Genomic DNA, 14,083 nt, shown 5'->3' with positions numbered 1-14,083 from the left:
GATCAAGGCACTGTCCAATTTTGTTCCTAGTCAGGGTCTTCTTCCTGGTTTTCAGATGGATGCCTTCTTGCTGTATCCACACATGATGAAGAGAGAGAGATATTATCTCTCTTGTGTCTCTTCTTATAATGGCACTAACCCCATTCTTGAGGGCTCCACCCTCATTATCTAATTACCTCCCAAAGACTCCACCTCCAAATACCATCACTTTAGGGATTAGGGTTTCAACATATGAATCTGGAGGGGAACACAAACATTCAGTCCGTAGCATGCCTTTTTCTAATAAAGTGTTCCCTTCTATTCCTAATTTGGAATTTTTATCAGGAACAGGTGCTAAATTTTGTCAAATGCTTTCTCTGCATCTATTAAGATGACGTCTTTTTTTCTTCCCAGTTAATTAATTATGGCAGATTATGTTGATTTTCAAATTTTAAACCAACTTTGCATCCTTGGGACAAATCCCACTTGGCCATAATATATTATTCTTCTTTCATATATTGCTGGACTTGATTTGCTAACATTTTGTTTAGAAATTTTTTATCTGCACTTATGGGGATATTGGTCTATAGTTTCCTTTCCTTTCCTTTTTTTATTTTATTTATTTATTTATTTATTTATTTTTTAAAGATTTTATTTATTTATTTGACAGAGAGAGACACAGCGAGAGCAGGAACACAAGCAGGGGGAGTGGGAGAGGGAGAAGCAGGCCTCCCGCCGAACAGGGAGCCCGATGTGGGACTCAATCCCAGGACCCCAGGATCATGACCTGAGCCGAAGGCAGACGCCCAACGACTGAGCCACCCAGGCGCCCTCTTTTCCTTTTTTTAAAAAGATTTTATTTATTTGAGAGAGAGAGAGCACGAGATGGGGGACAGCCAGAGGGAGAAGCAGACTCCTTGCTGAGCAGGGAGTCTGATGCGGGGCTCCATCCTGGGACTCCAGGATCATGACCTGTGCCAAAGGCAGATGCCTAAATGACTGAGCCACCCAGGCGCCCCTAGTTTCCTTTTCTTATAATGTCTTTATCTAGTTTTGGCATCAGGGTCATGTTGGCCTCATAGAATGAGTTGGGAAGTATTCCTTCCTCTTCAGTTTTCTTGAAAATTTTTGTAGAATTGATAGTTCTTACTCAAATGTTTGATAGTCTTAATCAGTGAGGCCATCAGGGCCTGGTGATTTCTTCGTGGGAGGATTTCTAACAAAAAAATTCAATTTATTTAATAGATGTAGGCCTATTAAAGATACAGATCTGTTTAGGTCATCTATTTCTTCTTGAGGGAGTTTTGGAAGTTTTTGTCTTATAAGGAATTCATCCATTTCATCTAAGTTGTTAGATTCATTGGCATGATGCTGTTCATAAAACTGCATTATTGTCCTTTTTTTTTTTTTTAAAGATTTTATTTATTTGTTTGACAGAGAGAGAGACAGCGAGAGCAGGAACACAAGCAGAGGGAGTGGGAGAGGGAGAAGCAGGCTTCCTGCCAAGCAGGGAGCCCGATGTGGGACTCAATCCCAGGACCCTGGGATCATGACCTGAGCCGAAGGCAGACGCTTAACGACCGAGCCACCCAGGCGCCCTGCATTATTGTCCTTTTAATATCTGTAGGGTCTGTAGTGATGTTACCACTCTCATTTCATTGGTAATTTATGTCTTCTCCCTTTTTTCTGTATTGGCCTACCTAGAGTTTTATCAATTTTATTTATCTTCTCAAAGAATCAGCTTTTGGTTTCACTGATTTTCTCTCTTGTTTTTCTGTTTTCAGATTTCACTGATTTCCATTCTGGTCTTTATTGTTTCCTTTCTTCTTCTTACTTTGATTGTAATTTGCTCTTCTTTTTCTAGTTTTTTAAGGTGGGAGATGAGGTGTTTGGCTTGAAATTTTTCTTTTCTAGCATAGACATTTGTGCTATAAATTTGCCCTTTATGTACTGCTCTAGCGACATTCTACAAATTTTGACATGTTGTGTTTTCATTTTCATTAAGTTCAAAATACTTTTATAAATTTTCTTTTCGTTTTTTTCTTTGACCCATGGTGTATGAGTCAGGGTTCTCCCAAGAAACAGAGCCAACAGGATATATGTAAATATATATATAAGAGAAGATTTATTATAGGAATTGGCTCATGACGTTATAGAGGTCAGGAAGCTGGAAAATCAGGAAAGCCAATGGTACAATTTAGTCTGAGGCTGAAGGCCTGAGAACTTGGGGTAGGGGGAGTCTGGAGGGGTTGGGCCCCACTGGTGTAAGTCCCGGAATCCAAAGGCCTGAGAATCAGGAGCTCCAATGTCTGTCCAATTATCTTTTTAGATAATCTGCATCATACTGAAAAGTTTGAAAAGAGCCCTTAAGCAACCACTACTAATTTGTTTTTTCTCTTGAGTAATGTCAAATGTTCAGATTTTGCCCTCTACCTTAGCAAATTGCCCTGCAATCATCTGTAAATTGTTGGGACTTCGTATAACTGCTAATGTATATCAATGCAGGCTGGGCTGGGGGCTGGGGTGGAGAAGAGCATCAGGATACTCTATCCAGGCAATGCAGAGAGGGAGCGTGATCTATTGGTAATATATAACCCTCCTGAGGCTCTGGAATTTGGAACCAACCACTCAAGGAGATCCTGGATAATTTCAAAAGTGGAGTTTTTATGGGAAATTTTAAGAGAGAGAGTGTGTGTGTGTGTGCATGTGTGTGTGCGTGCATGCACGCATGTGCACACATGCATGCTTACATGACCTTCCTTTATAACAGACACTGGGGAAAAGAAGCAAGAGACCTCGGTTACAGCTGACAACTATTTATGTCATTAGATTTTATGTGAGCTTGTTAGACACACAGTAAAAACCATCTCAACCACTTATTGTTGAACCTTAGACCGAGGGATAAAGGAAGAACAGGGGGAAACAATAAAGAAAAGTTGCAAAGAGATACAATGAACCTTTATGTTTGCTCTTGATGGGGAACAAAGATAACCTTCCCACATACCCCAAACTCTTGGGAAGTAAGACTTGGAATCTAGTTCCAAATTATACATAGACAGTGGCATCTACTTAAGGATTTCCTGCTTATATCTCCTCTCTAAAGTCAGTTGGAGTGGCCACACTCTGAAAACCAGGATGGTCAAAGATAATTTAGTACCCTTCAAAGAAAGCAATTTGGAAGTTGTTACCTAGGTACCATGCATTTATTAAATACTGTGATGAAATCACAATGACAAAAATCAATGTTCAAGCCCTAAACTTCCTTAAAAATTGACTTAAAAGGGGCGCCTGGGTGGCTCAGTTTGTTAAGCATCCGACTCTTGATCTCAGCTCAAGTCTTGATATCAGGGTCATGAGTTCAAGCCCTGCACTGGGCTCCACTCTGGACGTGGAGCCTACTTAAAAAAAACTGACTTAGAAATATCTGGCCATGTTGTCCCCATTTGCCACCAAACCAAGGATAATTAACTTGTCCCCAGTGATGGAAAACATAAGGGCTAAAAGCAATAGCTGTACCAAGAATCCCAGGAACAGAAGAAGTTAGTCTCAACTACTGTTCTTTTTCTAACCGTCAACCAGTATTATGGAATGAATGTCCACACACTGTCATGTTAGCTTAGCTTCTACAAGCCCCAGAGTATCAGTGGGTTCTGAAAAACCCACTGAAAAGAAAATAGAACAAAATGCAAGGATATCTACATTACATTTGGGCATTCTAATTTATTGCTGTCATTTAATGATAATAAGCCTAAACCATCTCATACAAGAGAAGACATATGCATAGTAGATCTATGGAAGGAAAGAATGAATCCATAGGCTGGTGAGTTAGTTGCACAGGGATGTACACCATCCAGGGGTCAGGACATGGACTCTCCTACATGTTGATCCTAATCTAGGTGAGTTCCATGGGTTGTGGATACCTGTTACTTTGGCCCACCCAGTGTCTCTACCGTCTTCCCCTGGGTGGTGTGCTCTGGGTTTCTTTGGGAAAGCACTTCTCCCTCACTCAGTCCATGTGATCTGGGTGGGGATGACCCAACTCTAGCTCCTGCTGTGGGTATGAGACCCAGGTCTGCTGCCCCATCCCAGAATTCCATCCACTGCCACAGAGACTGGTGTGAGGATAGGTATGTGACTTAAGCTGGGCCAATAGAAGCGTTACCTGGGACCTCTGCAGGGACTATTAGGAAGGAGGAACTCTCTCTGAGGGGTAGATAAGCAGGAAGGACTGAATCCTGGAGCAGCTGGTGACCATCTTTGCCACCATAATGGGAAAGCCTGCTTGAGAGGGAAATGAACCCAAGAAAACGCAGAGCCAGAGGAAGAAAGAGACTGAGGCCCCAAATTATCATCTGAACCCCCTGGACCCAGCCTTGAATCCCTATACATCTTGATTATATATGCTTAAAAATTCCTTTTTTGGGGGTGTGTGGGTGGCTCAGTTGGTTGAGTGTCCGACTCTTGGTTTGGGCTCAGGTCATGATCTCAGGGTCATGAGATGGAGACCTATGTTAGGCTCCTCACTCAGCAGGGAATCTGCTTGAGATTCTCTCTCCCTCTACCCTTCCCCCCATTCATGTGTGCGCTCTCTCTCTAAAATAAATAAATCTTTAAAAAATTACTTTTTTTGCTTAAACTAGTTGGAGTTGCATCTTCTATCTTTTGAAGCCAAAAAGTCCTAATAAAAGGGATTCTTTTTTTTTTAAAGATTTTATTTATTTATTTGAGAGAGAGAGAGAGAGAGAGCACACAAGCAGGGGGAGGGGCAGAGGGAGAAGGAGAAGCAGACTCCCCACTGAGCAGGGAGCCTAGCACAGGGTTTGATCCCAGGACCCTGGGATCATGACTTGAACCGAAGGCAGACGCTTAACCGACTGAGCCACCCAGGCACCCCAATAAAAGGGATTTCTGAAGCTGATGCGCTATTGAAAACGTACATGTATGAGGATTTTTTAAAAGATTCTAGAATTCTCGATGAGAGAACCAGGGTCTGATGGCCACTGTCCTTCTGTTCTCAAATGGGTTTTTTTTTTTTTTTGAAATTTACAACCACGTGTTTATTTGACGTATTTACGCAAATGGGTTTTAGATAACATAATCTCAGCTATGTGTGACTACTGACTATCCAGGAGTGCTGGTTATGGTGCCCAACAGGCCTGTGTTCAAAGCCCAGTTCCACCAATCGCTAGCAAGTTACTTACCACTCTGATCTTCATTGTTCTTATCTGGAAAAGAGGGGGTACCTGAAAACCAGTTTTTGTGAGGATTGTGACTTTCCTTATCACAGTCTGTAATTCTGTATTTATGTGATTATTTGATTCCTGTCTGCAAGAATCATGTCTATGTTGTACTATATTTTATTTCCTAAACTAAGGAGTACCTGGACAACAGCAGGTGTTTTATAAATATTTGTTTAATCAATATATAAATAAGTGAAATGAGAAGATCACACAGATATGTGCTTGGCACATCACAGATGGGCAACAAATACTACTTTCCCTTCTTTAAGGACTGGGGCTCACCAACTCCAGCGTCCACATGGGCCAGGCAGGTAATGAACCTGAAGTACATTGGCCAGATGTGGAATAGTGTGTGCCCTGTCTGAATGGGGCAGATATTACTCAGCCAGCCAAGTGTCGTCACTTAGGAAGGTAGACCTAAGTGATCAGGTCCAGATTTGCTTTCAAGAGAAGACCAGATCGGGGCGCCTGGGTGGCTCAGTTGGTTAAGCGACTGCCTTCGGCTCAGGTCATGATCCTGGACTCCCGGGATCGAGTTCCGTATCGGGCTCCCTGCTCAGCAGGGAGTCTGCTTCTCCCTCTGACCCTATCCCCTCTTGTGTTCCCTCTCTCATTCTCTCTCTCTCGCTCTCAAATAAATAAATAAAATCTTTAAAAAAAAAAAAAGAGAAGACCAGATCTACTTTTAAGGGAAAGCATAAATTAGAATTTTTAGGTAAAAATTTTAAACATGGGTACAATTAAAGACACACACACACACACACACACACACACACACACACACACACACATAGAAAGGCCAACAAAATATATACGAGGACTGCATTTAGCTCTTGGGTGACCAGTTCATTACAATTGGGACCCATGTCCAGTCCACCCTTCCTATGAGAGCTCAGATTACAGCACCAATAACCACAGGACAGCGACTGTACTTACCGCCAAGCAACTCAGAACTCTGGTTGGGGACGCTGTGAGATGCCTCCTGGAGGACATAGGTGGATGTGGAGAGGGGAGAAGGGCATATGCTGCTGGCTGGGACGTAAGGAGGGCTGTACGATGAGCTGTAATACTGGGAATACTGGCTCTGAGGAAAGCCGGGGTAGGAAGGATAGTCCTGGAAAGGGAAACACACACAAGGCGCTGAGCAAGGAAGCCTGTCTGGCCATGGGCCTTCCGTCCACCCAGTCACAGGCTGACAGTGGCGAGGGGCCTCATGGGGTGGGTTCTCCTGTGTCTGTCTCCATCTCTCCCACTAGAATAAAAGCTCCACGAGGGCAGGGACTTGCCCCAGATGCAAACCCCGAGACAAGGATGCAAGTGCAAGTATTTGGGAGGTGAACAAGACACCAGCTGGGGGAATGGGGAAGTGAGACAGGAAAGGGAAGAAGGAAAAGCAGCCGATCTGGGGGCTTTTAAGTGGGGACTGGAGGGAATTCCCCTGGAAAACACTGGGATGTTTTAAAACACACCCTCAGAATGATCTCTCCCAGAGGCAAGGGAGCTGGGCTGTTCATCCACCAACTCCAGCCAGGGTTTTTTTGAGAGCTGCTCCCAGTGGTCTTCATTCCCTGGCACTTCCCTCCTGCCCTGTGCTCTGGTCCTAGGGAACACCCTCGAGCCCCGGGATGCAGAGGTCAGCAGGTGCCCCCTGAGGGATGTGGGTGTGGCTCTGTCAGTGTCTGTCTTGATTGCTGTTATATCCCTAGCACCTGGAACAGTGCCGGGCACACAGGGGAGCTCAATAAATACTAGATAAATCAATGAACCAATGAATGAGTGATAAGGACCACATACACACATACCCAGGAGACTAGGTGACATTTTAAGTGCACGAGGGGTACAAATACAGCAGCACCTATATACAGCATTAGGGATCAGAATCTTCTATGAGGAAGTCTCAGAGATCAAATCAAAGAATGCCAGTCCCCTTTTGATCAAGCTTTGCTTAAACCAGCCAGATATTCCAGCTCTCCCACACCACTGTTTCAAATATTCCAAACAAGTCATTGTTTCAAATATTCTGCCCCAGCAGCACCATAAACTGATGCTTCTCAACCCTGTGAAAACTTACGGGAAGTTCAGCTTCCTGGACCCCACCCCAGCCCTACAGAATCAGAATTTCTGGAGGTGGCATTGAGAGAATCTCCGTTTTTGACAAGCTCCTCTTGGTGAAATGGGCAGACACCCAGAGTGAAGAACCACACCTTAAAAAGGACTGTTGTATTTATGGGTATTTTGTCCATGTACATAGTATACTGGAAATAATACAGAAATACAGACACCGTCTCCCAATCTTCCAAGGTTTAAATCATTTAGATTCTTCAGCTCACTGAAGAAGAAATAGTGCATTCCTCATATTTAAATGTTAAATATTCCATAAAGCCAGCCTACTCTGTAGTAGTTTTGTTTTAAGGCTAGCCTGAAAGCATGTTAGCTTTTTGTTCTGAAATAATTCTAGACTTAATAGAAGAGGTGCACAAATAGGACAGAGTTCCCACTCTCATTCTTAATCTCTAAGTGAAAACAAGACAAACTATTGGCCGGTGTTCATCTTCACAGGGTTGACCCGGTGTGATTTAACAAGCATTTATAAAGCCCCCACTGTGTGTTGGGCACTTGGCACTGGAATGCAGAAGTGAAGATGATGGATTCTCACGCTTGAGAAGGTCAAGAGAGCACATGCATTTGCATTCATACATTCGAGATTCAACAGTCACTGGGCATCACGGGCTCAGGTCAAGACGTAATCATCTACATCATCTACATCTACATCTACATCTACATCGCCTACATCATCTTCGAAATCTACATCTACATCATCATCTACATCTACATCGCCTACATCATCTTCGAAATCTACTAGTGATTCCAATTTCTCTGTCTCTACTCTGTATCTTTCGGATGGCCTTTTGCACAATCTGACTCCTGCAGTATCTAAACCCAGGGAATAAGAGACTGCATTTGTGGTGGGGGTTGTGGACTCTCGGGGTGCCCTGATTTAAGGGGGCTGTTTAAGGAAAGGGAATACAAGTGGTGGGGAGCGACGTCTACCTGGTGCACACTTCCGAATCCGGCCGCATTGGTCAGGCCATTTGCTCCTTGGTAGATCCCCGCCGTGCCTGCAGGAAGGAGGAACGGGTACAGATGAGGTTTCTTACAGTCAGAGAGGGACGTGGAGGAGAAAGATGTGGCAGACAGGTGGGCTCTTTGAGGGCAGACAGATGGGGATGGAACCCGTGACCTCGGCAAGTTACCAAATCTCTCTGATGCTCAGTTCTGTCAATTAATGAATAAAAATAAGTAACTCCTCCATCAAAGGATTGTGGTGAGCAATAAAAGAGACAGTGCATGCAATACAGATTCTGGCTCTCAATAATTACGCTCACAAAAAATATTTATTTAAAAAATTGTGGTAAGTGTACATGACATAAAGTTTACCATTTTAACTATTTCTAAGTGTACAGCTGAGTGGCATTTGCTACATTCACATTGTTGTGCGACCTTCACGACCATCCATGCCCAGAACTCATTTCATCTTGCAAAACTAAGACTGTGTCCCCATTAAATACTAACTCCCCACTCCTCCCCTCCCTCAGCCCCTGGCCCCCCCAATTCTACCTTCTCTATGACTGTGACAGCTCTAGGAACAACACACAAGTGGAATCATGTAGCATTTGTGCTTTTGTGACTGGCTTATTTCATTTAGCATCACGTCTTCAAGGTTCATCCACGTTGTGGCAGGTGCCAGAATGACATCCCATCGTACCATATACCATTTTGTTTAGCCATTCATCTGTCGGTGGACACTTGGATTGCTTCCATTTTTTGGCTATCATGAATAATGCTGCTATGAACATGGGGGTAAAAATGCCTCTTTCAGACCCTGCTTTCAATTCTTTTGGGTAGATACCCAATAACTGGATATGATAATTTGATTTTTAATTTTTTGGGAAACCACCTACTGTTGTCTATAGCGTTCCATCATTTTATATTCCCACCAACAGTGCACAGGGTTCCAAATTCTCCACATCCTCATCAACACTTTCTTTCCTTCCTTCCTCCCTCCCTTCCTTCCTTTTCTTTCTTTTTCTGTCAGTAGCCATTCTAAGGGGTGCGAAGTGATAAATGAATAAACTGAATGGTGGTAAACTGAATAAATGCACAAAAGGACTTTTGCCCTCTGAGCATCAGTTGCCCCATCTATAAAATGGGAATAAAAATGATACTTCTATTACTACTAGTAAATGCGATTTACTGAATGAATAAGTGAGTGGTGAATGGGGTGTCACTGAAGACAGGGTGGCCAGGCAAGGCCTCTCTGAGGTGACACTGGAGCTGAGACGTTTCAGTGATGGACACAACCTGGGGGAGGAGCGTTCACTAACTGAGCACACAGATCCTAAAGCAGGGATTCGCTTGGCAGGTTAGAGAAAGAGAGGAAAGGCCAATGAGGCAGGAGCCCAGAGAGGGAAGAGGGCGGCCACAGGAACAGCCATGGTGAACTTGTGTGTGTCAGGTGCCATTCTGAGCTCTTTCTGGACAAACTTGAGGCCCGGAGAAGTTAAGTGACGCGCCCAAGGCAGCACAGAGAGTGGGTAACAACTGCTGGGGCTGGAACCAGGCAGTCTGACTTGAGTTTTCAACACCTCTCTATGGTGCTGTTGTTGCTGCTTTACAAACTGTTCTTTTGGGGGTTATAACTTACATCCTATAACATTCCTCCACTGGGATCAGTTGGATAATTTTTAAAGTAAATCGGTATAACTGTGCACCCGTGACCACAATGCAGTTTTAGAATATTTCCATCACACCCAAAGTTCCCTGATGCCCCTCTGCAGTCAACCCTCGCCCCCATCCCCAGCATCAGGCAGCTGACCCACTGCTGATTCTAGAGTTTTGCCTTTTCTATAAATTTCACAGAAATGGGATCAGACGATATGTACTTGTATCTGGCCTCCTTCCCTCCGCATAAGGCTGCAGTAGCTACTCCATGTCGAAGTGTGGATCAGCAGTTCATTCCTTTTCATTGCTGGATAGTACTGTGTGTGTAAATGTACCACATCCAATTTGGGGCTATTCCAGATAAAGAGGCTCTAAACATTTGCATATGAGTCCTTGTGTGGATATATGTTTTCATTTCCCTTGGGCAGATCCCACGGAGCAGGATTGTGGAAATCATGTGGCAAGAGAATGTTTTAGTTTCTTTTTCTTTTTTTTTTGAGTATGTTTTACTTTTCAAAGACATGGCCAAAGTGTCTTCCAAGTGACTGTACCATTTCACAAACCTACTAGCAGTGTATGAGATTTCCGGCTTCTTCAGCACTTGGCATTTTCAGTCTTTTTGATCATAGCCTTCTAGTAGGTATGCAGTGGTGTTTCCTTGTGGTTTTAGGTAGTGTTTGTCCAGTGATTAACCATGTCGGGCATCTTTTTATGTGCTTATCAGCATCATCTTTTTAGATGAATATCTATTCAAATCTTTTGCCCATTAAAAAGAAAGTTAGGTATGTCCTCTTAAAATTTAGTTGTAAGAGTTTCTTATATACTCTGGACACAAGTCCTTTATCAGATACACGATGTGCAAATATTACCCCCAAGTCGGTAGCTTGTCCCTTCATTTTCTTTATGGTGTCTTTTGAAGAGCAGAAGCTGTTTTTTGTTTTTTTTTTTTAAATCAATATCCTCCTTATGGATCTTGCTTTCACTGATTAACCCAAGGTCAGATTCTTTCTTCTGTTTTCTTCCAGAAATTTTATAGTTTTAGCTCTATGATCTAATGTAAGTGAATTTTGTGTGTATGGTATGAGGTAAGGGTCTAAATGAATCTTTTGCATATGGATATCCAATTGTTCCAGCACCCCTATAAAAAGTTTATTCTTGGCACCTTTGCCAAAAATTAAGTGACAATATGAGAGTTTATTTCTGGACTCTGTTCCACTGATGTATCTAGCCTATACCAATTCCATCCTGACCTGATTACTGTAGCTTTATAGTAAGTTCTGAAATCAGGTAGCATAAGTTTTCCTTTTGTTCTTCTTTTTCAAGATTGTTTTGGCTTCTATGTATAAACTTAGCATTTACATATCAACTTTAGAATAAGCTCGTTGATTTCTGTTGGCCAGAAGGAAGTGACACGTTTTTCAACCCAGAATCCTGCATCCTGAGAAAATATCCTTCAGGAATAAAGGGAAAATCAAGACATTCTCAAATGAAGAAAAACTAAGAAAATCTGTCACAGCAGACATACTCTGAAAAGATGAGTATAGGAAGTTCTTGACACACAGGAAATTTTAAAAAGGACTCTTGGAACATCAGGAGGGAGAAAGAAAAAAGAAAAAAGTAAAAATATGGGTAAATAAAGTCTCCTTTCTGTTTGGTTATACCAACCAACTCAATATGCAGTTAGGTCTATGAAAGTTTGCTATCAAATTTTAGGAGTTTTCAAATGTGTTTTACAATTATCTAAAAATATTGAAATGGCTCCAAAGTCAAATCTACAAAATAAATTATACCCATATCCAGGGGTGAGAAGGATTCTGTGCTGGGCACCCAGACGGGTTCTGTAATGCCTGCTGGGGACAGGTGGGGCCAGGGAAGGCTTCCCGGAAGAAGTGACACCTAAACTGATCTCTGAAGGATGAGTTGGAGCCAGCCAGGTGAAGAGAGGAAGGACCAGGAACATGGCCACACCTGGGCATCCTCACCTGATCTCCAACACAGGGAGGCTTGTCCAAGGATCAGAACCCACAGAATTTGTCCACAATAGTGTGGCACGCTGAGATCCCATTCTGTCCTCAATGGCCTGTTCAGACAGGTCCAGAGAAGGTCTAGGCCAGCCTGTTCCATTCTAAATCATTTTTGGGGCCATGGTTACCATGATGACCCTACCTGCTAAAGCTTAGAAACACACCTGCCCTCTGAAGAGTCTTGGCCACAGTGTTTTCTATTCTGATTTCTCTTTTCTTTTGTGTCAACCTTCTGAATGACAACTTTGGACAGGTTTAAAAACAAACAGGCCACAGTCTGGTCCCTTGGTATTCTTTCTCCCAAAGAGCCTCTTGTTTGTTTTCGTTCTGTGACCCAGGGGCATCCGAAGAATGGACAGCTGAACAAACTGCAGTGTGCCGAGGGCAGTCCCAGGCCCCTGCAGGGAGACATCCATCCCATGCCTGAGGACCCGGGAGGATGGGGGCACGTGGCCCCAGATATCTTGTGCCACAACATGTGGTCTCTGGAGGGTTTTCCAAATGGACCGCCTTGAGCTGGAATGTTTAACACTGACTTCTTGCCTCCATCCAGCTGGTGGAGTGCCCACAGGAGGGCTGGGGAAGGCAAAGGTAAGATGAGGAAAGAGTCCTCTCTTAAGGTGACGGTGCAGGTCCTGCTAGGGGTCCCCCGATATCCATTCACCCCTTCTGTCTCGTGTCAATAGAATCTCTGCTTTTAAGCTGGGCACATGCCTGATTAGAATAAACACTATTTTCCCCAGCTTTCCTTGTGGAGGGTGTGGCCGTGTGATGAGTTCTAGTCAAGGGGAGGGTAATAAGTTAATGTGTGCAATTTCCTGAGTATGCCCTTACAGGGCAAGGGTGAGGCCTCCCTTTCCCTGGGAAATATGGTCATCTTGGATCACATGGCTGGGACCCCTGCCACGTTTGCAGACCAGAACCACCATATCAGCAAAACAATTTTCAAGTGGGTATTTATCCATTTATTTGACAATACATTTCCTAGTGAAATGTATCACCATGTCAGGTACTGTTGTGGATATGGCAGTGAGTAAGGGGTTGATGCTCACATTCAGGGAGGAGACAGAACATAATCAAGTGGATAGATACACGAACAGTTAAGATAATTCCAGATCCAAATGCAGTGATGCATTACACAGCACTACTGAGCTGCGGACTATGGGCTGGAACCTGCCCGCAAACTGTTCTCAATGACATGAGTATAGACATCGGGAGATGGTGTGTAGGAACGTCTCTTGTCTGTGAATCTGATACTAAAAATCAGGACTTGTAATTAGTGTGTCTTAAAAATTTCCATTGTTGGGGCACCTGGGTGGCTCAGTCAGTTAAGCGTCTGCCTTTGGCTCAGGTCATGATCCCAGGGTTCTCAGATCAAGTCCCACATCGGGCTCCCTGCTCAGCGGGGAGCCTGCTTCTCCCTCTCCCTCTGCCTGCTGCTCCCCCCTCTTGTGCGCTCTCTCTCTGTCAAATAAATAAAATCTCAAAAAAAAAGAAAGAAATTTAAACAATTTTCATTGTTTTTCCATCTTTTTTTTCATGATTGCCCCATCCTTTTTGATATTTTTCCTCTACTTACCCCTTCTCCTGTGAAATTCTAATATTATACATAATTGCGTATCTGTTTAAGTATTTATGTATACTTGTGCTTCACACAAAAAGAGTAAGATGTTTTTGTCCCCACTCTGAGAACCATTTTTTGCTCCCTTTGGGTGATATTGCCCCCAATCAGAATGCAAGTTCTAGAGATTCATTTTTATTGTATTTTACAATAAATGAAGGAAAAACCCCTGGTCCTTCACCTCAGTGAACATGTGAAATCCTGGGTGATCCAGCATCTGGAGGTGGGCCTCGGTGCCAAGTAAAGATGCCCCCTCCCACCCCATTGCACACTGTTATGCACAGTGACTTGTTCAACACAGCTGTCCACCCTCCTTATGTAGTTTACAGAAGCTCGGTGCTGGAAAGTTCCCTGGCTTGTCCAACAGCGTCTGAGCTGCTGGACATCTACTCTTACATGTCTACTAGGTCGGCCATAAAAAAACAAAACAAAAAACCCCACAAAGTGGAAAATAACAAGCGTTGGCGAGGATGTGGAGAAATTGGAAACCTTGCACA

General features: G+C 43.4%; 1 protein-coding gene across 1 annotated transcript in view; it reads right to left on the bottom strand.

Annotated features, from left to right (window-relative positions):
- Nucleotides 1-14,083, bottom strand: part of EYA2 (EYA transcriptional coactivator and phosphatase 2) — a 265,039-nt gene that overhangs the window by 96,110 nt on the left and 154,846 nt on the right. The window contains exons 6-7 of the mRNA XM_036069693.2: nt 8,271-8,338; nt 6,156-6,333 (exon numbers count right to left, since the gene is read on the bottom strand). Of these exons, the coding sequence (XP_035925586.1) occupies nt 6,156-6,333; nt 8,271-8,338 (246 nt within the window). The remainder of the gene's footprint in view (nt 1-6,155; nt 6,334-8,270; nt 8,339-14,083) is intronic.

Source organism: Halichoerus grypus, chromosome 10 (genome assembly GCF_964656455.1).
Source record: "Halichoerus grypus chromosome 10, mHalGry1.hap1.1, whole genome shotgun sequence".
Classification (NCBI taxonomy): domain Eukaryota; kingdom Metazoa; phylum Chordata; class Mammalia; order Carnivora; family Phocidae; genus Halichoerus; species Halichoerus grypus.
Note: the sequence above shows the minus strand (reverse complement) of the source record. Positions and strands in the feature narration are given on the sequence as shown.